The sequence below is a fragment of the Erythrolamprus reginae genome, chromosome Z (genome assembly GCF_031021105.1).
Source record: "Erythrolamprus reginae isolate rEryReg1 chromosome Z, rEryReg1.hap1, whole genome shotgun sequence".
Classification (NCBI taxonomy): domain Eukaryota; kingdom Metazoa; phylum Chordata; class Lepidosauria; order Squamata; family Dipsadidae; genus Erythrolamprus; species Erythrolamprus reginae.
In genome coordinates this window covers 20,990,921-21,018,284 of record NC_091963.1, presented here as the reverse complement: position 1 = coordinate 21,018,284, position 27,364 = coordinate 20,990,921, and the positions used below count along the sequence as shown (strand labels likewise).

Below are 27,364 nucleotides of genomic sequence, written 5' to 3'. Positions count from 1 at the left end.
TCCTGATTGGATAATATTTGGAGTTAACCCATACATGGATGCTGTCTCAACTAGCATGTAGTTCAGAAAATTTGTTTTACCATTTAAGCAACATAAATTGGTTGTACAGTATTCCAAAAGAACAAAATGTAAAATAACTCATGTTCCATGGTCTTTTAGAACACATTTAAAAGTTTCAAGTGTTGCAAGAATCCACATCCAAGAATAGAACCTTTGCTCTCTTCTTTCTACGACTGTAGTGCATTGTTTCTCAATTATTTTCTGTTACACCCCCCCTCCCCAGGAAGAAATAAACATTTCGCGCACCCCCATCCACTGGGATGATTGTTTGCAATATTCAGCATGTTTTCGCTGAAAAAACTCAAGCAGCTTATCACGTGATTTGTGTGTAATGTGTTTAAGCAATGCTATAATTTGGCTTCATGCTGTCCCCTGTGAACAGTTTTAGACACAGTAAACATACCAGTCTTTCCTTGTCTCCCACCGCTACATATGCTTTGTTATATTTCCTCCTCTTAGCTTTCAGGAGACTTATGTTTGTCTCATTATCTCCGTCTTTCTCCTTTCTTTTCATCCCTGTTAAACATTTTTCCATGATGTCTCTTAAGGGTTTGTTACATGCACTTTGCATCTCCTACTATGCTGTGTGCTATTGTTTGGTGCAAAAAACCCCTACTCCTGTGGCAAAGAGCACGTTCCCCAGGCTCATGCCCCTCCCTGGCATCGCTCCACACTCCCTCAGGTGGGCCATCCCACTATTTGAGAAACACTGCTGTAGTGTATAGGATATGTCCCTGATAGAAATGGGCAAGAACCTCTACATAAGAAAAAAGTCTGAATTCTTTTAAGTTCTGGGGAGCAAGATATAATTGTTTGTGGTCATTTGAAGTTAGAACAGACACCCTCTCCAAAGGTATATGACTGATTTTAAGGCAACTCAAACATGTGACTGGCTCATTGGGATATTAGGAGAAGAAAAGCACATTGGCTGGCAAGATTCTGTTACCAAAGTCTATCTAAATAAAGTGTAGGTTTAGTTTTCCAATGGAGTGCTTTTCTGACCTGATCTAGCAGGGTTAACAATAACAGGGTCACAAGAACAGGTAAAACTGACAGTGCCATGCTACTGATTTTATTTTTCACCTGAAGTATTTTTTAAAGTTATTAAGCTTTAATTAATTTTGAAAATTGTTTTTATTTAAGTAATTTAAATACTTTATTGCAAAAAAAAAAAGCTACTGGTCTCCACCATACCAGATTCATGCAAAGGACATCTGACTACATAAAGCACTATTTGGGATAATTTTCAAGCATAGAACCCCAACCGTTTTCTAATACAGTAGTACCTCTAGATACGAGTTTAATTCGTTCCAGAATGGAGCTCGTATGTCGATCAACTCGTATCTGGAACAAATGGTTTTAGACTTTGTTTTTCCCCGCGGAGATAACCAGAAGCAAGGATTCTTGCGCCACCTAGTGGAAGCTCGGCCCGTATCCCGAATTTGAGCTCGGGTCTGGAACAGAAATTTCGCTCCCGTCGTGGCTCGTAACTTGGAATACTTGCATGTGGAGCAGCTCGTATCTAGAGGTACTACTGTAGTATATATGAAATTTTTAATGAATTGTCTATTGATTAATCAAACTTACAATTGCAGAAGGAAATGAAGAGAATAATATATAATTCAAATAATAATCTGAAATGTATTTTGTAAAATTGATTATTGAAATTGCATACAGAATATTTATGTTTGAATTATAGGATTCATTCATTATTTGTGGAAAGGGATGCTCTCCTCCTCCAAGAAAAGATGGGCCTTCTCCAGTTTTACGGCAAAATTCAAGAAACCAATAATCCAATTTAGATTTTTTTTTTGGATTAATTCATTATACAGCAACTTTGTAACTTTCAACTTTATAACTGATAAGAAAAAATTAAGGCATTAATGTATGAATCTCTTTTGAGACCTGTGAAAACTGTAATTTGTGGTATAATAGCAGTTAAAATATATGTAAGCTTAACTACCAAATCTCAGTTTACTGCATTTGATAAAACTACATTGATGCCTGTGTGAAATTACTTTTTGGAGTGGAGGGTCTGTAATGGTATAGTCCAGTGGTGATGAACCTTTTTCCCCCTAAGTTCCCTAAGTGCCAAAAAAGCGCACTCGCATTTTATCGCTCATGCGCGAGTGCCCACACCCCTAATTCAATGCCCAGGGAAGGCAAAAACAATGTCCCCCACTCCTCGGATGCCCTCTGGAGGCAGGAAACAGCTTGTTTCCCAACTTCTGGTGGGCTCAGTAGGCTCATATTTTACTCTCCCCAGGCTCTAAAGGCTTCCCTGGAGTGGGGGAGGGTAAAAATGTATTCTGTGAGAGCCAAAAATCAGCTGGCCAGCACACACGTGCACATTAAAGTTGAGCGAGGGCAACGTGGCAGCAAATATGGCTCCGTGGCACTGTGCCATAGGTTCGTCATCACTGATATAGTCTGTCTAGAATTCAGATATTTAAAAGTAAAATTTTGACCTAACTAACCAGACCCGTAAAATTCACAGGAAACCAGCTAATACAGTTGAGTAATCTTTCATGTTCTGTTTACTTTTCACTCCACTTTAAGCAGCTAGCAAATGCTGACTTATAAACAAAGTGAAGATCCTCCTTGTCTTGTTAGAAGCATAATAGAGATCATAATAGCAAGTTCAGGGGAATTTTTTTTTAAAAAAAAAATTCTGGCTAAAGAATTATGCTCATATGGATGGATATTGAGTTCCTTCTAACTTCCAAGAACTGGGTACAAACAAATGTTCAGACAATTCTTTGAATCTAGGTACATTTCTCATTCTCCCAAATACAAAATCTGCTCCTGATTCTAATATAGACAGTTGACTGAAATAGAACCCATAATTAGCATACTGTCTGCATTATGGTGGTCTATACAAAACAAAGGATCACTAATTTGTTCCTTCAGCAATAGTTGTTCCTACAGACAAAAATTGGGTAGACTTCAATGCTACATCAAAAGGTGGTTATTGTTGAAGTAACTTAAATGGTAAGAGGACACTATTATGTAAAACTTCTGATATTTGACCACTTAGCCTGAATGAAACACACAAAGTAAGATTGCATGCTGAGATATCAAGTAACACAAGTTAGATTGTATAATGGTAGTTAATGCTATATGGGTGATACGGGGTAGGAAATAGAAATTATCAATCTAAGTTCCAGATATCTTTTCAGTCCTAATGAAACCAAAACATGTCTTACTACCCTTAAATTTGTTGAAATGTTCAGAAAATTGAAATCTGCCATTGGTATTATATATTTCCAGGGTTCTAAATCTCTTCTTTGGCATTAAATCTGCTTGATGGATGAAATCTGGGATTCTGAATTTCCTTTAGAACTATTCTAAATAATTAAAATTATTCTTGTTCCCGTGTCCATCTAACTGCATTCTACGACCCGTGTCCATCTAATTCAGTACATCCCTTGTGAAATACTCCCAGCTCTCCCCTGAAAGTTTTTCCAAAAGAGGGTGGGATGGGGAGGGAAGTATTTCGATGCTCAAAAAGGAATGACACAGTTCATATCCATTCCTCTTCCTTACATCAAGATCAGTCTGGCAGATTTCACCAATTATTCAGTTCAGTTCTTTATCCTTTTTGTGATGAAGCTAGCCCCAGGAGGGCCACAACAGCCTCTCCTAAGCCCTGCTCCTATATTTTAAGAATATTCAAGCTTTAGCAACATTTACAATAAAGAAATATCAATACAATTTTAAAGGAATTTATTAAATTTAATAAATAATTTCCATGGTAACATTGTAAAAAGTGAGCATTTGTTAAAATAAAAGGCACTTAAAATATGAATGTGGTCAGTACTGAACAGATAACAGAATAGCCAGCAGCAAATATACAAGCCCCAGTAACTCCTGATTCAGTATCATGCAATTTTAGCTCTAGGATAAATTACAACCAAGATTGCAAATATAAGATGGTTTAACAATTATCTTACACAGAAAGAAATCAAATACATTAAAGATAAAGTTGCTAAAGCACCAGGCTTTAAACCAAGCAAGAAATGTAAAAAGAAACCTAAGGAATTAAGGCGCTAAGAACCTGCTCCTATTCTGTACCCTGTATATACTGGATTTTCAATTTCAAATATGACCAGTTTTTATAAGTCCAGCATATCAGGGGAGCTGATTTAAAAAGGAGTATTGGCAGTGTACTCATCAGTACTAAAACTGGAAACTAAATTTATACACAGGAATTCTTATTATTATTATCATACTTGTTTTAATAATATTAAAGCTCTTTATTTTGGATCTTTCTTCTTTTTATTCTTATACACACAGTGAGAATTTAAAATGTATGTCACACATGAAACTTGAAATTAAAGTTACATCATGGTTTCTACCTTACTGAATACAGAAAGTTGGAAATTAAATCTCACATTATTCATAAACTAATTTTTATAGTTTATTAGTATTAGGTTTGCACTATTTGGGCAAGCCAAACCTTGATACATCTATAAGGCTAAAAACTGTTCTAATTTTAATACTTAATGTATAGGCAAACTTTTTATTAAGTGTTTCATTCCATACAAAAGACAGGGTAGATAAAAAAGCACCTCGAGTAAGCTATTATCTTATTGAATAGGATATGCAATCTCAAGTATTATGTGAATCTGGTGGCACTATTGTTGGCAAAAACAAAGGAAAACACTTCAAAAATAAAAAATACTGTACATTTAAAAAAATTGCATAGAAAACAACTGTGTAGATAAAGTAAGGAACTAGTAAATCCATTGCAATATTGCCAAAAGCTATGTAATGAGTACAAAACTATTTATCACACCCAGTGCTGTGAAATCATAAAGCAGTTTTCATTTCCCCTCATACTTAGGATTCACCACAGTTGTCACGGCACTTTTATATATAGGATTTTCACCCTAAAAGAAGAGAAAAAAGGTTTACAGAATGAAAAAACTGTTAGCTTATTGAAAAAAATATTTTCACATACTGCCAACCCAATTAAGAGATCCATGTGCATACAGGTCCCACAGCTCCTACATTGTATCAACAAGATTGAAAAAGCAAGAAAACTTTTTTGGGCGTGGGAGGGATATATTACTGATTATCTATTATCCAGCAATTTTTAATTTTTATTACACATCATGCCTAACACAAATTATTCTTTAGAATATACAAGGAAGGAAACTGCAAATAAGCTATACAGTGGTCCCCCGATTATCGCGAGGGTTCCGTTCCAGGACCCATTGCAATGATCGGTTTTTCGCGAAGTAGCGGTGCGGAAGTAAAAACACCATCTGCGCATGCGCAGATGGTGTTTTTACTTCCGCCGCAGCAGCGAGGAGCCGAAGATTGGGGTTTCCCCGCCGTCCACGCAAACTCCTCGCTGCTGCCACGCCCGCCGCTTGTCTTGTCCGCCCGCCGCTTGTCCGCCGCCTGCCTGCCCGCTTGCCCGCCGTTCGCCCGCCCTTCCCCCGCCCACGCCGTTCGCTCGCGCCGCTTCCCAGCTGAGTCCTGAAGCCAGAAGGCAAAGGCGAACTTCCGCGTTTGGCTTCGGGACTCAGCTGGGAAGCGGCGCTGGGGTTTCCCCACTGCCCACGCAAACTCCTCGCTGCCGCTCGCCCGCCCTTCGCCCGCCCACACCGTTCGCTCGCGCCGCTTCCCAGCTGAGTCCTGAAGCGAACTTCCGCGTTTGGCTTCAGGACTCAGCTGGGAAGCAGCGCTGGGGTTTCCCCGCCGCCCACGCAAACTCCTCGCTGATGCCCGCCGCTCGCCCTCCCACCAGCAAGAGGGGGAAGACCCAGGGAAGCCGCCCAGCAGCTGATCTGCCCGGCGCCATCTACGCATGCGTGGCCATAGAAAAAAGGGCGCGCATGCGCAGATGGTGTTTTGACTTCCGGGTTGAAAAATCGCGATATAGCCGTTCGCAATGATCGGGATCGCGGAACCCGGGGGATCACTGTACATAGGAATTTTGTAACACTTTAATGCACAATGAAGATATGGGTGGCCATATAAACATTAAAAGAATTTTGGGAGAAAATGTTTCCTTTACATTGATTCCATATTCCCTCCAGTATATACATACTTTGGATGCATTTTTGACAGTGCAAAATTAACACTGGCATTACTGTATCAGAAAGACTCACAGCCAAGTGCTCTTTTATTACTGAAGTCTTTAATGATCTAAGTAAGATCAGCCATAAAATTAGTCTCAATGTGAACACAGCAAATCCATCTTTCAATATTGAGGAACAAAGCTCACAAACAGCAAACAGAAGAGAGGACTTACGACTCACACACAACCCTGTATAGTCAAGTTGTTTAAACATGGATGAATTTGTTCCAAATTACATAAATGTTGACACAGCAAACTAATTTGCAACTAATCCCCAATACTAAAAATGCAGGATATTATCTGACTTTAAAAAACAATATTATTCTCCATCCCAAAATTATGGCTTCAGTCCAATTTTTTGTTAAATATTGCTTGGGGAAAATTTAGCTTTTTTTCAGGTAATTATATGGCCAGATCTATATAGCATCAGTGTTCAGAAATAATAATAAAAAATGAATATCAAATAACAAGAGATGGAATGGAAAGGAGAAAAAGTAAGAAAAGGACGACATATGTGAAGAATGCACTATACTACCAAAAATTTGGTTGTGTATAAACTATCAACGAAGTCTAACTATATTCTACATCATCACACTATTGTCGTGTTTAGTTAGAATAGAGATCAATGTTCAAAAAGAATTATTTTAAATGTTGCCAAGACTGTATTTGCGTTATGATCCATTTCCTGCTATTGATACTTTTTTTCTCTAAAGCATCTAGTCAGTGGCCACTGCCTCAAGGGTCATCTGGGACAGAGGTAGGTTCCTCCCTGTTCAGCAAACTACTGGTGACATCACAGAACAATTTGGTTGGTGCCAGTCTGTGGAGGCTGCCATCTTTTTTGGGGGGAGGGGGAGATTTTCTGGGGTTTTTTTCCTTCTATGTATGCACAGAAACCAAGTTTCCAACATTGCATATGTGTTGCCATCTTGTTTTCAGTTTGGGGGGGGGGGGATTTTGGCCACTGGATATGTGCTCACACCCATGAGATGCAGCCACATAGCATGGGAAGAAGCAAACTAGCACTTACAAACATGATCAGTATTCTCAAGTAAACTAACTAGCCAGTTAAAAAAAGGTAATTTAATAAGATGCAGTAAATGATTTGTTCCATTAACAACTGAACTACTTTAAGTTTCATCATGCCCAGTTTATTTCACAAGATTCAAAGAGCATCATATCTCAACATTTTCCAAGGCCTAAGATTGGAAAAGGGCCAGAGCTCAAGCAGTGATAAAATTTTACGTAGAAGCGCTTATGAAGAAACGAGTGTGCTCTGGTTTGCATTTATCACTTTTTTTGGTTGGGGTCCCTTGTTTTACTCTTCAATGTTTTAGATCTTACTAAAGAAGGAAAAATGACCTATTTATTTATTGGCTGCCTTCAAACCAGACCCTAACGTTTTCTGAGCAAAATTATTCAGGAATAGTTTTCTATTGCCTTCTTCCTATACCTGTCTATATTGTATGCACAATTGTTAGGCAAGTGAGTATTTTGATCATATCATTTTTATGTACATTTTCCACCTCCAAACTGTATAAACTTGAATGCTTAATGGATATAAGCATATCAGGTAATGTGTTTTTGTATAATGACGGAAGGTGTGGCCTAAGGAGATCAACACCTATATTGTGTATGCACAATTAGGCAGCTTCTTTTCCTCGGGCAAAATAGGCCAAGAAAAAGATTTAGCACATGCGTCAAAGTACTCCACTTGTATAGCTAGCCAGTAAAGGCTTTAAAGATGAAAGAATGCCCCCATTCCTCACCTGACCTAAACCCTATTGAGAACTTGTGGGCCCTTTTTAAATGATATATTTACGGTGAATGAAAACAGTACACCACTCTGAACAAGAGATTGTGGTTGCTGCAGCCTGCACAAAAAGTTGATCATCAACAGATCAAGAAACTCACACAGTACATGAAGGCTTATGATTGTTACCAAAAAGAAGGATGGCTATATAGGACACTGGTTTTTGTGTGGTACGTGAAATGTCAGAAATTATTTGTATATTTTGAGTTGTTGCTTTTGCTTTCTTAAATGCTTAGGTTTGAGGTTTATTAACATTTTGAATTGACCAAGAGCACTGTAGTTCAATAACTGAAATTAATCCTCCAAAATACAACTTGCCTAATAATTGTGTATAGAATGTACATGCCTAAGCCTAGAATTTGATTTTCCTGGTTTCAACCTAGTGCCTTTAAATATTATACTAAGCTGTCTCTCTAAATTCTGTTACAATTCAAAGTATGATGCAGCAGTTAAAAAAGGGTGTTAGGAATCAAGCAATAATTAGTTAAAGCTGCATTCAGCAACTCTGAAGAAAAGCACATGCAAAGAGAAAGGAATAGAAAAGAAAATACGAACGGAAACTTAGAGACCAGCTTTACGTCCATAGTTTGGATTCTTGAAATTATTAATAGGGCTCTTGTATATTGGATTTTCTTGCTGAAGGTAGAAAAATCATCAATGTGGAATACAAGAGAGACAACATTCTAAAGAAAAAAAGGTTGTGATCTACTAACATAAAAGTGTTAGTTCCTTTAAGATTAAGAGTTGTATTAAATGATAGTCAAATAAATAGAATCCTACTAATATCCTCAAAGAGAACAAAATATTGAAGTCTACAATAAGCTTGGTGTTAATATTTAAAAGACTGAACACTTTTAAGAAAATTCAAGAATTATCCAAGAAACGATATGTTTTCATCTTGGAATGATCTGGATCAGGAAGCTAACATATCATTTTTATAAATTGATATCTGAAATTTCTGAAGTATGCAAACTATCATCAGATAATGTACGCCTGCTTAAGGTTATTAATATAATGACTCACCGTATCCCATTTTGCATTCATCTTTTCTTTCTCAAATTTTGCAAATTCTCTCCTATCATGAATGATCATCAGTAATTTCCAAATCAGCAATAAAGCTAAACCAATAAGAACAATTCCAGCGACCACACCAGCAACGATAGGAATGATGTCAGGACCAGTTGGGCATTCTAGCGAACAAAATGAATAAATGAAGCATATTAATACAGTCGTACTTATGAAACAGCCGTCCAAATATATAAATAATTAATGCTGTTCTTAGATATGATGGTATCACAATCAGTCAGATGTTTAGAGTGGATTTGGCATTTTTATCCGCCTGTCTTTCCCAAGGACTTGGAATAGACATTATTAATTAAATTAATTTGGAGTGGCCTACAACGTTTTAAAACAAAAATAGAAGCAAGCACACAGCCCTGTTCGCGCGAGCATAGTGGTAGGTCGTGGCTACAAACATTGCAGGTGCTCAGGGCCCACTCACTTGAGCAATGGATGCTTGTGTATACCCCTGCTCTGAACCACCAACCCAAAGAGGATTGGATAAATCTGTTCTAGAGAGCAGAGTGCTTCCAAGCCCCTCTGATGGCATTGCTAATGAATAGATCCCAGAGTGCCAAAGTTAACTAGTCAGGCAGATACAATGGGCGATAGGTGGCCTCTCAAGTATTCAGAATCTAAGCCATGTAGAGTTTATAAGTAATGACCAGCCCTTTGAATCAAAACCTGCAGCTTGTGTAGTATATTGGCATGCTGCGGCGTTCTGGACTTGCTGAAACTTCCAAGAGCAGCCTAAGTACAACAGGTTGCAGTAACCAATCTGTGAAGTGACCAGGGCATTGGTGGATGAGTCCGCTGATTTGCTGAGGAATGTGCAATAAACAAGGTTGGATTTTGGCCACTGATCAGGTTCACCAATCCTTTGGGCTGTTTCCAATTTAAAAGCACCTACATGGATTTACTGCTAAGTGAGAATGGGACAATTAGGCACAAAAAAAAATTATTTAGTATAATCAATGGAGGTTGGGTGAAGTAACCAATGAAGCAATAGCCACAAACTGTCACTGATAATTCCAACAGTGCTTGGGATGAAGACAAATGTTATGCATTCTGTGGTTATTCAAAAACATTGTTTAAAAAAAAATTGATTAAAAGATTTGTATTTTAAATATGGTATCTGCAGGGAGGAGGACAACACGTATGCATAAAATTCTGGATATTATGAAGTACAAAAAAAATAAATTAAGAAAGGGGATAGGCAAATGGAATTATTTGTTAAAACTATCTCTACGAAGACCAAAACATACCTGGCGTCTTCACCACATGGACAATGGCCTTGTTGTTTGAATCAACAGAATATGTGAAATAAAACCAACAGTCATCAATATCCTTCTCCTTGCAGTGAGTCAAGGCAGCGTGGTCTCCAGGCTGTGGCAACTTCTCTCTGCGATCTACCAACTCCAAACTAAAGTGTGAACATTCTTTTTCACATCGGTCTTTCTTTTCTCCTTTGTTAAAGGCTTTGCACTGGACACAATCTCTATTTGCAAAGAAGATGAAGCATAAATTAGTATCATAGTGGAATACCACCCAATTTATTAGGAAGACTTGACAAAAAGGCGAATATAAATTTAAATAAAGGCTTAAATCTCAAGATGATTTAAACATAATGCATTTTTCATTCTGGTCTTGGTTGTTAAATATTTCTCCACGGGGTCTCTTAAGGTTTGTTATATGCATTTCATATCTCCTACTCTATGCTGTGTGCTTTTTTGGGGGGCAAAAAATCCTACTCCTTATGGCAAAAAAAAAAGCATTTTCCCTTGGGTCAGTTCTATTTTATTATTTTTTCCCCCTAAAAAAGTCCCAAATATTTTTTTTCTGTTCCAGGTTTAGTTTTTGGCTAACTAAATGGTGCTGAAAAAAGACCTGTTGCAGGAATTTTCAATCACCTAAGAACCAATTATTATTATTTTTTGGGGGGTGGGTGAGTTATAAATGTTTTATTGTTTTTCACACCTTGCAGAGATTCCAATGTACATACCTCAAATTAAAATATAATATAATACAATACCAATTGCCAATTTCTAAGTCAAATTAATCAAATTTTTCTAATTATTTATCCAATTATTTCTGGTATATATCATTCATCCTGTGCTACCTCCTTTCCAAATGCTATAGCTATCTAAATTTCTCTTGGCTATTTGCATCGTGCTCCAGTCCCTTTCTAGCGTTCTTAGAAAGAACGGCAGTGGAAAATATCTAGATTAAAGAAGAATATTAATACTTTGGTGTTTTTTTTAAGGAAGGATACTTTTTGCATAAAATAATGGAATAATAATGATTTATTTATTTTGATTTGTTAAAGTAGAAACGACACACTGATATAATGAAAGAAGTGAAATAAATGAACTGAGTAGGAAATGTATTTTAAAATTTCTAATAACAACCCTTCCTCCTGTGTATAGATTAAGATAAGATATGAATAGTGTTTTTCCTTTTCTTATTCTTTTCCGCTCTACTTTTTTCTTTCCTTTTGTCTTTTATTCTTTATTTTTTTCCCCTTTCCTTCCTGGGCTTTTAAAGAGATGTAAATTTGGATATTTTCTGTTGTTAAGGGCAGTTATGATAAAATGAGGTTTTTTTAAAAAATGAAGGTAGGAATGTGTTTTCTAAGAACCAATTATTTTTAATTGCGAAATCAAAAAGCTTACTTGTGTTCTGCACAGACGCCAAGACAAGTCTGACATAGCTCACAGGTTGGCCCCTGAAATTTGGAATCTGTACAGTTGCATTCTCCACACTCACATATTCCTCTACCATTGCAGATTTGCCCATTTGCAGCTTCACAAGGAGTCGTATCTAGGGGGCACTCACAAGCAGAGCCAGTGTAATTTGCCCAGCATTCACATTCCTGACATTTACATTCACCGTGTCCTACATTCAAAATCAGGGGAAAAATTATATTAGTAAAATTTCAATATTTTATTTATTTATTTATTTATTAGATTTGTATGCCGCCCCTCTCCGAAGATTCGGAGTGGCTCGCAACATATAAACATAATATAAACATAATATAAACATAATATATTATAAATGGCTCACAACAACATATAAACATAATATAAACATGCACATATTTATTCCCCTATTTCTACCAATGGGAAGGATTAGACAAGATCCGCATGCCCTACTTCTAGAAGGTGCAAAAATTTAACGACTATTTTGATGCACTCCGGAAATTATCCAGGTTACGACTGTAAATAGTGAAATGTCTTAAGTCTTCAAGTGAACATAAGGTTACTGCATAGAGACTTCACGTAGCAGTGCTACTTCTGAGGGTGAATTCAAAAGAGTCTCTCATGCATACAATGTTCACTGCAGTTACACAGAACTAAAATCCAGTTCTGACGGCTTATGAAAGCATGCTGGAAGAATACTATTAAGCCTGATTATTTTTAGGGAAGAAATCTTCCTCTTTACTAATTAAGGAAATTCCAAAATAAGAAAAGCATGTAACATCTGGCTATTTTGATATTACAGTGTTCTCTCGATTTTCGCGGAGGTTGTGTTCCGAGACCGCCCGCGAAAGTCGAATTTCCACGAAGTAGAGATGTGGAAGTAAATACACTATATTTGGCTATGAACAGTATCACAAGCCTTCCTTTAACACTTGAAACCCCTAAACTGCAATTTCCCATTCCCTTAGCAACCATTTAGATTATTACTCACCATGTTTATTTATTAAAGTTTATTAAAAAAATATTTATTAAAGGCGGACAAAGGTTTGGCGATGACATATAACGTCATCGGGCGGGAAAAATTGTGGTATAGGGAAAAAACTCGCAAAATATTTTTTAATTAATATTTTTGAAAACCCGTGGTATAGACTTTTCGTGAAGTTCGAACCCGCGAAAATCGAGGGAACACTGTATTTGAAATTTGTAGGATAATGATGTTTAGATTTTTCTGCCAATTTTTCTCACTCTATATTATACTATACAACACAACAAAGATGCATATTGTACTGCATAGGAAATTATCATCAGCAAGATATATGTAGGACAGCATGCAAAGATTTTGTTCTTTTAAATACACTTTTATTACTGGGCTTATTATAAAGAATATCATTTAAAGTTAAATTGCCTTTAGTATACCATAGTTAAATATAAGACCTTTATTTCAGTTGTCTGAACATTTTTAATCAATCAAAGAAACTGTATCAGAGAAGTTATTCCTAATCTGATCTTTGTTTCTCTTGTTCACTTAATTCTACTTTATCACACTAGTTTCAAGATTATGTTTTAAAGCTCCTTTGACAGAAAAGGAACTCATTACCTCCACAAATTAAACCATCAGATCGATCACAGCTGAAGTTATCACACTGGCAATATGGGCCAGAATAGATTTCATTTGGATTGTCTCGCTTTTTGCACACACACTGTCCACAAATACATTCGCCATTGTTGCTACATATTTCAGAACTGTTAGCCTGCCTACAGGTGCCTGACATGTCTTCACTATTTACTTCTTCCATGCTGCATTCACAGTGCTTTCCAATACGCCCAGGTTTGCACCTAAAAAGCAAAATGGACCAAATTTAGCTCAGAATTATGTGTCTCATTGTGACCAACAAATGGCACTGGAAAGCTCATAAGGGAGAAGGAGGAGGATCTCCTATTTAAATGTCCTTCTCTAGCAGCTGCCTAGAATTCTAGAGTCGTCATGCTGCCATCAAGATCAAAATTACTGGCAATCACAAATAGTGTTCCCTCGATTTTCGCGGGTTCAAACTTCGCGAAGTCTAAACCACGGTTTTTCAAAAATATTAATTAAAAAATATTTTGTGTTTTTTTCCCCTATACCATGGTTTTTCCCGCCCAATGATGTCATATGTCATTGCCAAACTTTTTTTCACCTTTAATAAATACTTTTTTTAAAATAAACTTTAATAAATAACCCTGGTGAGTAATAATCTAAATGGTTGCTAAGGGAATGGGAAATTGCAATTTAGGGGCTTAAAGTGTTAAGGGAAGACTTGTGATACTGTTCATAGCCAAAAATAGTGCATTTACTTCCGCATCTCTACTTCGCAGAAATTCGACTTTCGCGGGCGGTCTCGGAACGCATCCCCCACGAAAATCGAGGGAACACTGTACCAGATTTCATAGATAAAAATTATGTCTAAAAAAATGTTAATTTTTAATTAGTCTCTTACATTCACTTTCACGAAGTGACCTCAAGGTTAGATAAAATGCGAAAATTTCTGCCTGCCTGCTAGCCTGCCTATCTGCCTACCTACCTACCTAACTACCTTCCTTCCTGTGTGTAAATTGTATATATATTATGGCTTGCATTCTTCTTCATCATTAAGGCTTTAAGGCACACAGTTATTTCTTTAACTCATAAGGAACTCTTCTCGCTTCCTAAATATCTCAGCTAACCTTTTCTGAATTTCTTTTATATAAGAAACTAAGGTTACAGGGCTTTTTTTTTCACGAAAACACAATAAAATAGCATTTATATACCTGCAAGCTCCACATTCAAATGTTCCATTTCCAAAATGACATAGAGGGCTTTCCTCAATCCCTTCATTATGGCAATCACATTCACAAATGAACTCCAGTTTAATCTCTACTTCTTCAGTGAAACCAAGAGGTTTGATTTTGATTGTTTCGTTGTGTCCTTTTTCTGGACATTGGTTAGCTGTTATTGTAATCTCAAACCTAACCTGTCAATGTAAACAATAAACGGGCAATTTGTTCAAACTGATTAAAAGAAACATAATGGGGCAATGCTATAAAGTGACACGGAGCACATAAGTCTACATGATTCCTCTACACCAAAGCTTACCTCATCTCCAATTGAAATATTAGAGCACTTCCTTCCTTCGTCTCCTGTTCCATTCACTCCATTCTTACAGAAAGATTTATATTCTATTCCTATCTCCTTTGGTTTTTTATAGTTTTCCAAAATAACTTCTGAGGACAATGACTAAAATAAAATTTGAACATTTAGATATAAGATTTAAAAGAATGTGCAACACCTGCAAAAGACATTTTAACAAAGCTCTTTCAAGGACATACAAAGATACACACAAACGTCTTCAAATTAATATAGTTTTCTGGCAACTGCCCTTTCATGGCAATATTTTCAGAAATGGTTGGCTAGCATGATTGGCTCAGGAATTCTGCGAGCTGAAGCCCATAAGTCATAGAAGAGCCAACTTTGCCTACCCGTGGCCAGTGTTCCCTCTAATTTTTTGGAGGGGTGGGCGGAAAAGTATAGTGTCTGAGCGGCAGTCCCTTCGGGACTGGGCGGCACAGAAATAATAAATAAATAAACAAACAAACAAACAAACAAACAAATAAAAAACCCACCCTGTTTTGCCTCAGAGAATTTCAAAATAAAATACTGTACTGTGTGTCTATAACAGTGAGCTCATAATAGGGCAACTCTATCAATATCAAAATGCCACTTAAATAGTTGAGCTAGTTTCAAACTAGATTTTGATTTTCTTTCTCTCTTCCTTACTCCCATTCTTTCTCTTTCTCTTTTCCTTCCTCTCTTTTTTCTATCTGTTTCTCTCTCTTCCTCTCTTCCTCTCTCTCTCCTTCCCTCTCACTCTTTCCCTCTCGGCTTCTGGGCAGGTTTGGAAAACTCTGAGTTGATGATGATTTTTAAGTGAGCGATTGCTCACTGCTCAGCTTAGAGGGAACTATGCCCGTGGCTATAAGATGGAATTCAAACAATGGTTTCCCAGATTTTAATATGCCTTAACCACCACCAAATTTCGAAGGAACTATTACCTACAAATCTTGGCTTTCATAATGTTTTCATTAAGGCTACAATAAAGTCATGCTAAGTTTTAGAAACTCAATGAGGTTGTAGTAAAAATTATACATTTGGATGGACTTACATTGTAAGCATCAATGATCAATTGAATCACATTACTTGAATTTGAAGACAGCATTCCCACAGCAGATTTAGGAATCAAATTCTTCAACTCCTTTACATACAAGGAATAAAAAAATATTTTAATCCCCCAGTGTTATCATTTTAAAACTTCATACATACCTGATGCTAGGGATATCATTTTTTACTGGTTTCTCTACTATGAGATGGAAGTTTTCCAAATTCTCTTTCCTATTATCTGTGTCCTCCATTATCATGTGTATCCAACAATGGTAAAAATCAGCATTACTCTATTTAAGTCTATGCCTTAAACTCCCTTCCAATTTAAGATCTTTTTAAACTTAGCCGCTTCAAGTCCTCGGAGAGGGGCGGCATACAAATCTAATTAATAATAATAATAATAATAATAATAATAATAATAATGATGATGATGATGATGAAGTAAATTATAAAGCATCATATGACTTTTCACAAATATATTTCCCTCCCCTAAGAAGTGCAGTTCCTTCTTGCCTAAAAGTCCTCAAGTGCTTTAAACAAGTTTTATAAACCATTGTCTAGGAATCCAAATCTTTCTTGACATAATCGTCTTATGCAGTTGTGACTTTCAAGATACTCCGTCTCCTTATTTTCCTTCCATCAGCACGGAGTGCAACAGCTTGCACTCAGCCATGCCTTTCTGCCAGCTGTTTATATCTTCACGTAGAAATAGAGTAAAATCTTGTTTCTCATAAGTAGTACTGTCATCAGAAAAAAAAGAATGACACATGCTTGGCATTAAATTACCCTTAGAAACTCTGGGAAGAACTGGAAAAGTTTTTATCACAGCCTTAGCACCATCCATCAGATCCTATCTTAATAAAGATTGATGGAAAACACTATTTCATCTTCCTGCCTAGCACTTTATATTACCTAGAACTTTTAACTAGGCATTTAAACAGGGATGGGAGGAGGGTTTGCTATAGATAGGTATTACCTTGTACACTGGCTGAAATTCCTCAGTGACAGCAAATATTATCTGGATATTATTGTCACTCAGCTTCTGAACAAGATGGGCAATAGAGGGATAATCCTGAAGAATGAAGGTTATATTTAGGAGACAATATACTGTGTATATATATAAATTTGAGTGCAACCTATATAATGCATTCTATATACAACATTATATAAAAGCAGGTGAACAAAAAGTTTTAAAATTATTATTCCATCTCTCCTAGCATTGTGGTCGAATCTTGGTTGAGTTGGTACATGTGTTGTGACTGACTACTAATTAGTATTTATGGATATGTTCTGCTAGCCCTTTATTTATCCTAACTTTTGGCTGCTTCAATGTATATTGCAAATTATGCTTTTTTTCCCCTTGAGTGATTGATCTTTTGGTTTATTTAAGATGTTTTGAAAAGCTTTAGTTGGTTTCTATACTATAATAATGTTGTGTATTTCTCATATATTTCTGAGATGTTTAGTGTTAACTTTTCATAGCTTGCTTTGGTTGTGCTGTAGTAGACTTTGGAATAGTGAAATTCTACAATATGGAGTAAAGTAGAAAAATATTATGAAGAAAATTAAAAACATTTTATTAACAGGTAACTCCATGCATGCTAACAAATATTCTTTTTATAATCCTTGAAGATTTTGTAATCTTATTTTTTAACACTGTTTTTCCCCCTGTCATTGTTAATTAGAAAAAGTATTGTATTTTAGAATAAAGGAAATGAATTATTATACATTTCATATTTATTTCGTTACACACATAGAAACATAGAAGACTGACGGCAGAAAAAGACCCCATGGTCCATCTAGTCTGCCCTTTTACTATTTCCTGTATTTTATCTTACAATGGATATATGTTTATCCCAGGCATGTTTAAATTCGGTTACTGTGGATTTACCAACCACGTCTGCTGGAAGTTTGTTCCAAGGATCTACTACTCTTTCAGTAAAATAATACTTTCTCATGTTGCCTTTGATCTTTCCCCCAACTAACTTCAGATTGTGTCCCCTTGTTCTTGTGTTCACTTTCCTGTTAAAAACACTTCCCTCCTGAACCCTATTTAACCCTTTAACATATTTAAATGTTTCGATCATGTCCCCCCTTTTCCTTCTGTCTTCCAGACTATACAGATTGAGTTCATTAAGTCTTTCCTGCTACGTTTTATACTTCAGACCTTCCACCATTCTTGTAGCCCGTCTTTGGACCCGTTCAATTTTGTCAATATCTTTTTGTAGGTGAGGTCTCCAGAACTGAACACAGTACTCCAAATGTGGTCTCACCAGCGCTCTATATAAGGGGATCACAATCTCCCTCTTCCTGCTTGTTATACCTCTAGCTATGCAGTCAAGCATCCTACTTGCCTTTCCTACCGCCCGACCACACTGCTCACCCATTTTGAGACTGTCAGAAATCACTACCCCTAAATCCTTCTCTTCTGAAGTTTTTGCTAACACAGAACTGCCAATGCAATACTCAGATTTAGGATTCCTTTTCCCCAAGTGCATTATTTTACATTTGGAAACATTAAACTGCAGTTTCCATTGCTTTGACCATTTATCTAGTAACGCTAAATCATTTACCATATTACAGACCCCTCCAGGAATATCAACCCTATTGCACACTTTAGAGTCATCGGCAAATAGGCAAACCTTCCCTACCAAACCTTCCCCTATGTCACTCACAAACATATTAAAAAGAATAGGACCCAGAACAGACCCTGCACACACATTAAATGTATCTAAAATATTCTACCAAACATACTTACATAGTAATGACTCATTGTGTACGTATTATTTTCTAAATGACATTGTCCATCATTTGGTAAAACAATTCCTCCAAGCTTCCCATCTCCAGCAAAATGGAACCCAGCATCCGTGGAAAAAACCAATAATCGAGTGACATTCCTTCTCCATCCAATTTTTGACTGGAAGAGAAAAAGGAATTTGATAAAACATACAAAATTAAAATTCAGCAGCCAATAAACAGAGAAAAGAAGTGATCCATGCATTTATATATTGCAGAAAGTTACTGATCCATTCAGTAGACAAGACAGCATCTTATTTCAAGTGCATATGTTCTGATTTTGTAACTGGATATCATTGCCCTCTAAGACAGCTATGGCCAATAGGAGTCAAAAAATGTTTTAATCATGTTATCTCATGATAAAAAATGAATATTAAAACTGGACTTCCTGACCATAATCATGTTTATTTCATGATAAAAAATGATTATTAAAATTGGACTTCCTGACCAAAAATACAACTTGCATATTGCATATTTTACATATTTTGAACCAAACCAAACCAAACCGATTATTCTAGCACAGATTCTTATGCTACATTTCATTCAAAATTACACTCAATCTTTACATTTTTGTAATATGCTTATAGGCTGTGAACTTGGAATATCATTTGTCTTATCTTTATGGAGATAATACCTGCACCAAACATAAAAGTCACATGAATGGAACCTGGTTCAAGAACCAAGTGCCCTCTGAAGAGGCAAGCTCCCACTACTTGCCCTAGATTCCTGCCCATCTAATTGTTTGAAATCATGCAAATGCCACTAGATAAACAGGTACCACAGCAGGAAGATACTAAGGTTCTGCGTGCCTTGGCATATAAATGTTTGGACAACACTGGATCCCTTGGCTAGAAAAAGGAGATGATCACCGCCCTTCCCTAGAGTCGGACTCGACAAGGTTGTGGAAATCTTAGCAATAGCATTTAGACTTACATACCGCTTCATACAGCCCTTTCTAGGCAGTTTACAGAATCAACATATTGCCCCCAACAATCTGGGTCCTAATTTTACTCATCTTGGAAGCTTCGAAGGCTGAGTCAACATTGAGCCGGTGGTGAGATTTAAATTGCTGAACTACAGCTAGTAGTTAGCTGAAGTAACCTGCAGTGCTGCACTCTAACCACTGCGCATCCTGGCTCTTCACCTTTACCTTTGAACTTTATATTTACTTGTTTTTACGGTGTTGTATGCAACCCAAAATCATTTGATGGCAAGTTAGGAGGCATATAATTGAATGAATCTGTCATTTTCCTACTCTTTTAAATTACGGTATATATTACACCATATCCATAAGTTGCAAATCAAGAACATAAATTGTATTATGGGTTATGGATAAACATAGCATATAATTATTTCCCTCCCAACAATGGTATCCAAAAAGTCACCTTCAAATGCTGATTTTTACATAAACCAATTTAATAAAAATATGAGAGAGAAAGTTAACACCACTTACACCACAAACAGCAACCTGCATTATTGCATCAAATCCCCCTTCTGGAGAATCCAAATTGCCTGAGATTTGCTGTGCCCCTACAAGTTTATTGAACGAATTCCCGTTGCTGGTAAAGTTGAGTACATTTCTGTAGCTAAAGGGACTTGTACAGTTAAGGTCACCTGTGCAGGGATTCTTGAGTTTGGCAGGTGTGGTACTGATATAAGGCATTACTGTTTTTTCAACAAAAGAACCAAAACCTGTAAAAAAGAAGAAACATCTAAGCATCTAGTTTTGCTATTTTTAATACAATCAAAAAAGTTCTACTGAAAGTAGGCAAATAGACAGTCTGTGACTTGCAAAGATTTTGTTGCTGGCAATCCTAGCAGAATAATCTTCTACTCACTACCCTTCAAAAGACCACAAGAATTAGTATTCGGCAAACTTCTGGTCTACGTGAATTATCTTGAAAAGTAGAAACTATTAGCTGTAAAGAATACCATATTTTTATCATATTAGAAATAATGAAATCTGGTTAAGGAAATCTATTACACAAAATAAACTTTAACTCTTTATTAAAAGGCAGACTCTACTTTCCTTTGTAGGAATTTTCCAGATGTTACTTCAATTGTCAAAACTAAATTCCATATTTATAGGGAATTTACTTCCATTCTAAGTACAGTAATACCTTGTCTTACGAACGTAATTGGTTCTGAAAGGAGGTTTGTAAGGTGAAAAGTTCATAAGACAAAACATTGTTTCCCATAGGAATCAATGTAAAAGTAATAATGCGTGCAAACCCACTTTAAGGCTTTAAAAAAGCAGTAAGCAGACAAAGTGAAGGCTAATGGAGTGGAGACAGACAGCGAAGAGAAGTGAGGAATGGAGGTCCTAACAAAGGCTAACGCCGCCCCAAATATCTCCCAAATCGCTCCCCCAAAAGCTTAATTTCTTGCCCCAAACCTCTCCAAATATCGTTCCCCCAAAAGCTTCGTATCTTGCCCCAAACCTCTCCAAACATCGCTCCCCCAAAAGCTTCGTATCTTGCCCCAAACCTCTCCAAATATCGCTCCCCCAAAAGCTTCGTATCTTGCCCCAAACCTCTCCAAACATCGCTCCCCCAAAAGCTTCGTATCTTGCCCCAAACCTCTCCAAATATCGTTCCCCCAAAAGCTTCGTATCTTGCCCCAAACCTCTCCAAACATCACTCCCCCAAAAGCTTCATATCTTGCCCCAAACCTCTCCAAATATCGCTCCCCCAAAAGCTTTTTGGAGATTTTTGGAGAGATTTGGGGCAAGAAATGAAGCTTTTGGGAGAGCGATTTTTGGAGAGATTTGGGGCAAGATAACAAGCTTTTGGACTGGCGATTTTAGCAGCGAGATGGGGTGAAGGAAGCGGCAGGCTAGGGGGGATTTTGGCAGCAGGATGGGGTGGCTGCGGGGAGCAGAGGAAGTGGAGAGCTAGAGGGGAAAGTGGCAGGGAAATGGGGCAGCTCCGGCATTCCCCGCCTCAGGTGCAAGCAAAAGGAGGTGGGGAATTCCGGCGGGGAATTCCCATGCAAGCAAATGGGAAATCCCGGTGGTGACAGTCACAAGGCAGGGGAATCCCTTCGGCAGTCAGATAGCTCATGCGCAGTAGGAGAGCCCACGGACCCAGGCTCAGGTTCGTAAGATGGAAAGGGTTTTTAAGATGAGGCAAAGAAATCTTAAACCCCGGGTTTGTATCTTGAAAAGTTCGTATGACGAGGGGTTCATAAGACGAGGTATCACTGTAATTAGAATAGAATTACTAGAATAGACTGTGCTGTAATTTGCATCTGATTTTTCTGCAGTTTAGGGATTCAGCTATGAAAATGATCGCCAGACTCACCTTTCTAATGCCAACATTTATTGCTAGCTTGAAATTCAAGGAATCTTTATGTCACTAATTATATGCAATTTCTTTTTGATGCATAATATTATAGTTTTCTAAAAGAGCTTCATAAATCAGTTTTATATTTGCAAACTATGTTATATCAAGATTGAAAAAGCATAATTTATTCCTAAACAGATTCCATACCAATTCGAAAATCTGACGTTATATTTTTCATTTTACTCATCAGAGAAGTTCCAAGACTTTTGACATTTTCCAAGTCATCTTTCATGGAGTAGGACAGATCCATGAGGTAATAAAGGTCAATTGGATAATCTTCAGCTCTCTTGAATTTTAATGAAAATGTTTGTGGTTCCCCTAATCACAAGAAAGCAAAGTTAAATTAAAATGGAAGAAAACAAGAATACATGTATATTTATCATGAAAAAAAAGCTTGAAGAAAAAAATATCTAGCTTTTAATAGTACAGTAGAACCCCGACTTACGAGACTAATTGGTTCCGGAAGGAGGCTCGTAAGTCGGAACGCTCGTATGACGAAACATTGTTTCCCATAGGAAACAATGTAAAGTCAATTAATCCGTGCAACAACAAAAAAACCCGCTGCCGCCGAACGCGGAAGTTAGCGTTCAGAGACAGCTGCGAAGCAGCGCGCGTGTTTTAAAATGTGGCAGCCGGCCTGGGGGGCTCGGGGGGAAGCCCCCGAGCCCCCCAGGCTGGCTGCCACGTTTTAAAACACCCGCGCCGCTTCGCAGCTATCTGCTGAATCCGGAACGCTAACTTCCGCGTTCGGATTCAGCAGACAGCTGCGAAGCAGCGCGCGTGTTTTAAAAGGTTGCAGCCGGCCTGGGGGGCTCGGGGGGAAGCCCCCGAGCCCCCCAGGCCGGCTGTGACCTTTTAAAACACGCACGTTGCTTCACAGCTCTCTGCTGAATCCGGAACGCTAACTTCCGCGTTCGGATTCAGCAGACAGCTGCGAAGCAGCGCGCGTGTTTTAAAACGTCACAGCCGGCCTGGGGGGCTCGGGGGCTTCCCCCCGAGCCCCCCAGGCCGGCTGCAACCTTTTAAAACACGCGCGCTGCTTCGCAGCTGTCTGCTGAATCCGAACGCGGAAGTTAGCGTTCCGGATTCAGCAGACAGCTGCGAAGCGGCACGCGTGTTTTAAAATGTGGCAGCCGGCTTGGGGGGCTCGGGGGGAAGCCCCCGAGCCCCCCATGCCGGCTGCAACCTTTTAAAACACGCGCGCCGCTTCGCAGCTCTCTGCTGAATCCGGAACGCTAACTTCCGCGTTCGGATTCAGCAGACAGCTGCGAAGCAGCGCGCGTGTTTTAAAAGGTTGCAGCCGGCCTGGGGGGCTCGGGGGGAAGCCCCCGAGCCCCCCAGGCCGGCTGTGACGTTTTAAAACACGCGCGCTGCTTCGCAGCTGTCTGCTGAATCCGAACGCGGAAGTTAGCGTTCCGGATTCAGCAGAGAGCTGTGAAGCAACGCGCGTGTTTTAAAAGGTCACAGCCGGCCTGGGGGGCTCGGGGGCTTCCCCCCGAGCCCCCCAGGCCGGCTGCAACCTTTTAAAACACGCGCGCTGCTTCGCAGCTGTCTGCTGAATCCGAACGCGGAAGTTAGCGTTCCGGATTCAGCAGACAGCTGCGAAGCAGCGCGCGTGTTTTAAAATGTGGCAGCCGGCCTAGGGGGCTCGGGGGGAAGCCCCCGAGCCCCCCAGGCCGGCTGCCACGTTTTAAAACACCCGCGCTGCTTCGCAGCTGTCTGCTGAATCCGAACGCGGAAGTTAGCGTTCCGGATTCAGCAGAGAGCTGCGAAGCGGCGCGCGTGTTTTAAAAGGTTGCAGCCGGCATGGGGGGCTCGGGGGCTTCCCCCCGAGCCCCCCAAGCCGGCTGCCACGTTTTAAAACACGCGTGCTGCTTCGCAGCTGTCTGCTGAATCCGAACGCGGAAGTTAGCGTTCCGGATTCAGCAGAGAGCTGCGAAGCGGCACGCGTGTTTTAAAAGGTTGCAGCCGGCCTGGGGGGCTTGCAAGCACCCCCCCCGAGCCCCCCAGGCCGGCTGCAACCTTTTAAAACACGCGGGATACGAGCGCCAAGGAGCTGTCTCCTGAAGCCGAAAGCGGAAGTTAGTGTTCGGCTTCAGGAGACAGCTCCTTGGCGCTCGTATCCCGAATGTGAGCTCGGGAGGCGAACAAAAATGTCGCTCCCCTCCCAGCTCTTATCTCGAGTAGCTCGTAAGTAGAGCTGCTCGTATGTCGAGGTTCCACTGTATCTGCATAACTCTTGAGCAGTGATGGGCTACCAAAATTTTTACGACCATACTGTAAGCATGGCTTATGCATAGTGCAAATTGAGTGCTCTGGGGTGGAGCTCCAAATTTTGCTACCGGAACTGCGTTCCTGACCGTTCCCCTAGGAGCCCATCACTGGTCTTGAGTCAAATTGAATGCTGTGTATTTCAGAAAGTCATTCAGACATGAAGTCATAAATAAAAACTACTTATTATGAAACCAGAGATAATAATTTGGATTACCATAGCCTCATATTAAAAAATTGCAAGTATCTAAAGCTAATTTAGGCATGCAACATATCACTAGAATACTTTTGCAAAAAAAAAAAAGCAACATTAAGATATGTATCAAAAGAAGTGATACCAACATTCAGTAATTAATGTGTGATATATGTACACATCAAAATGCATGTCTGATTTATTATAAACTAGTCATATCTATTGACCCATTTCTTCCTTAGGATTAGCACTATTGCAAAAATTCTATACGGTCCTTAATATCGACCATTCGTTTAACAACTCTTCAAACTGACTTATAATCAGTTTTCACACTTACAACCATTGCATAATTCCTGCAGTCCTGTAATTAAAATGTGGTACGTGGTAACCAGCATATTTCCAATGATGGTTTGAGCGTCCTGAGTCACATGACTGATATTTGCAACTTAAGCCGCCCTGGGCAGCATAGAAGTCGAATAAATAAATAAATAAACTTTCACAGGAGCCGTCTGACAAAATTAACAGGGGAAGTCAGATGCAATTAATGACTATATCATTTGTTTAGCAACCATGGCAAAATGATAGTAAAATTGGGTGTGACTTACTTAATAATCACATTATTGAAGGAAGCGCTGGTCCCCATTATGGTTGTAAGTCAAGAACTACCTTTACAGATAACTTTATCTAAAATATATGCTTCTTAAAATCATTTTTGCCTTTTTCTCTTGCTTGTCTACCCACAAAAGGTTATTAAACGCAGCGATAAAAAAAACAAAGAAACCCCAAACGAACATTAGCAGAGAGTGAAATTCAGTTAATATCAATAAAATATATTAAATGGCCTATGTTTCTCCCCCCCAGGCTCCAAAGCCTTCCTTGGAGCTGGGGGAGTGTAAAAACGCCCGCTCCCATCCTTCCAGAGGCTCTCTGGAAGCCAGAAATGCCCTCCAGAACCTCTGTGCAAGCCAAAAATCAGCTTGCCGGCACACACATGCAGGTTGGAACTGAGCTAGAACAACAGCTCGTGTGCCAGCAGATATGGCTCCGCATGCCACCTGTGACACCCATGCCATAGGTTCGCCATCACTGCTCTAGGCCATCTAATCCAATATCCCCAAGCAGAAGGCCGCATATCATTTCTGACAGCTGGAGGTCCAGTCTCTTCTTGAAAGTTTCCAATGATGATGCTCCCACAACTTCTGAAGGCAAGCTGTACTATTGGTTGATTACCTTCAACTCAAATGTCAACCTGACCATGGCCACCCTGGCCAAATCCACACCAGTCTCCCAAGATCGAACACAATCCTGATATAGTTCTCAATGAAATCGAGTTTGACACCCCTATCTAGGATGTTATCTATCCCTTCCAGCTTAGTACCATCTGCAAATTTGGTAAGTTCCCTTTCTATTGTCTCATCTAAGTCATTTATGAAGACACTGAACAGTACTGGGGCTAAGACCAAGGTCATTTTACATAGCAATAGCAATAGCATTTAGTCTTATATACCGCTTCAGTGCTTTACAGCACTTTATTAGTGGTTTACAGAGAGTAAGCATATTGCTCCCAACAATCTGGGTCCTCATTTTACCGACCTTGGAAGGATGGGTCAACCTTGAGTATTGCACTCTAGTCATGTAACTCCAAGGCTCTTATCATATATGTATGTATGTATGTATGTATGTATGTATGTATGTATGTATTAAATGTTTTTAGCTGAAATTTTAAAATTAAGGGAGACTAGGATGGTACAATTTCGGCCTTGTTCTGGCCTCATCAGCTAGCCACACCCTTCCTTACTGGGATTTGATCTGGCAGCCTCTGCCTTGTAAGGGTCATATATATATGTCACATGTTTTTTTGCTGAATTTGAAAATTAAGGGAGACTAGGATAGATCTATTTCGGCCTTATTTTGGCCTCATCAGCTGGCCATACCCACTGGGACTTGAACCTGCAACCTTTGCCTTGTAAGGCAGAGAATTATTCTCTAGGCCAGGGGTCCCCAACCACCGGGCCGCGGACCAGTACCGGGCCGCGGGGCATGTTGCACCGGTCCGTGGAGTCAGCAGCTGCCGGCCCTCATGCCGCCACCCCCTCCCTCCAGCGCTTTGCCTCCCGCCGGGCAAGAGGCCTCAGGAGGCAAGTTCTGCCGGCCACAGGACGATGGACGGGACAGAGGGGCGGGAAGGACCAAGAGGCTCAAGCCTCTTTTGGCTTCTGCCGCGGGGCGCTTTTGCATTTTTGGCTGGGAAGAGGCAGGAGGGCCAGCCTGACCCCTCTCTCCAGCACTTAGCTCCCGCTGGGCAAGAGGGCTTGGGAGGCAGGTTCTGCCAGCCATAGAGCGATGACTGAATTTGAAAATTAAGGGAGACTAGGATAGATCTATTTCGGCCTTATTTTGGCCTCATCAGCTGGCCATACCCACTGGGACTTGAACCTGCAACCTTTGCCTTGTAAGGCAGAGAATTATCCTCTAGGCCAGGGGTCCCCAACCACCGGGCCGCGGACCAGTACCGGGCCGCGGGGCATGTTGCACCGGTCCGTGGAGTCAGCAGCTGCCGGCCCTCATGCCGCCACCCCCTCCCTCCAGCGCTTCGCCCCCCGCCGGGCAAGAGGCCTCAGGAGGCAGGTTCTGCCGGCCACAGGACGATGGACGGGACAGAGGGGCGGGAAGGACCGAGAGGCTCAAGCCTCTTTTGGCTTCTGCCGCGGGGCGCTTTTGCATTTTTGGCTGGGGAGAGGCAGGAGGGCCAGCCTGACCCCCTCTCTCCAGCGCTTAGCTCCCGCTGGGCAAGAGGGCTTGGGAGGCAGGTTCTGCCAGCCATAGAGCGATGGCGGTAAAGAGGGGTGGGGAGGACCAGCACC

The 27,364-nt window shown here is 39.6% G+C and overlaps 2 protein-coding genes across 6 annotated transcripts in view; one reads left to right on the top strand and one right to left on the bottom strand.

Moving 5' to 3' along the window:
- CCDC7 (coiled-coil domain containing 7) overlaps positions 1-1,992 on the top strand; it is a 243,752-nt gene extending 241,760 nt beyond the window's left edge. For all 5 annotated transcript variants that reach the window (XM_070726680.1, XM_070726682.1, XM_070726683.1 and 2 more), the window contains one exon: positions 1,760-1,992. In XM_070726680.1, coding sequence (XP_070582781.1) covers positions 1,760-1,852 — 93 coding nt within the window. In that variant the 3' untranslated portion in view covers positions 1,853-1,992. The remainder of the gene's footprint in view (positions 1-1,759) is intronic.
- A 1,777-nt stretch (positions 1,993-3,769) lies between these two features.
- ITGB1 (integrin subunit beta 1) overlaps positions 3,770-27,364 on the bottom strand; it is a 56,638-nt gene continuing 33,043 nt past the window's right edge. Inside the window, 12 exon segments of the mRNA XM_070727740.1 lie at positions 3,770-4,952; positions 8,988-9,154; positions 10,289-10,521; positions 11,696-11,918; positions 13,320-13,558; positions 14,510-14,712; positions 14,835-14,975; positions 15,901-15,990; positions 16,873-16,968; positions 18,655-18,813; positions 20,146-20,384; positions 22,184-22,354. Coding sequence (XP_070583841.1) covers positions 4,887-4,952; positions 8,988-9,154; positions 10,289-10,521; positions 11,696-11,918; positions 13,320-13,558; positions 14,510-14,712; positions 14,835-14,975; positions 15,901-15,990; positions 16,873-16,968; positions 18,655-18,813; positions 20,146-20,384; positions 22,184-22,354 — 2,027 coding nt within the window. The 3' untranslated portion in view covers positions 3,770-4,886.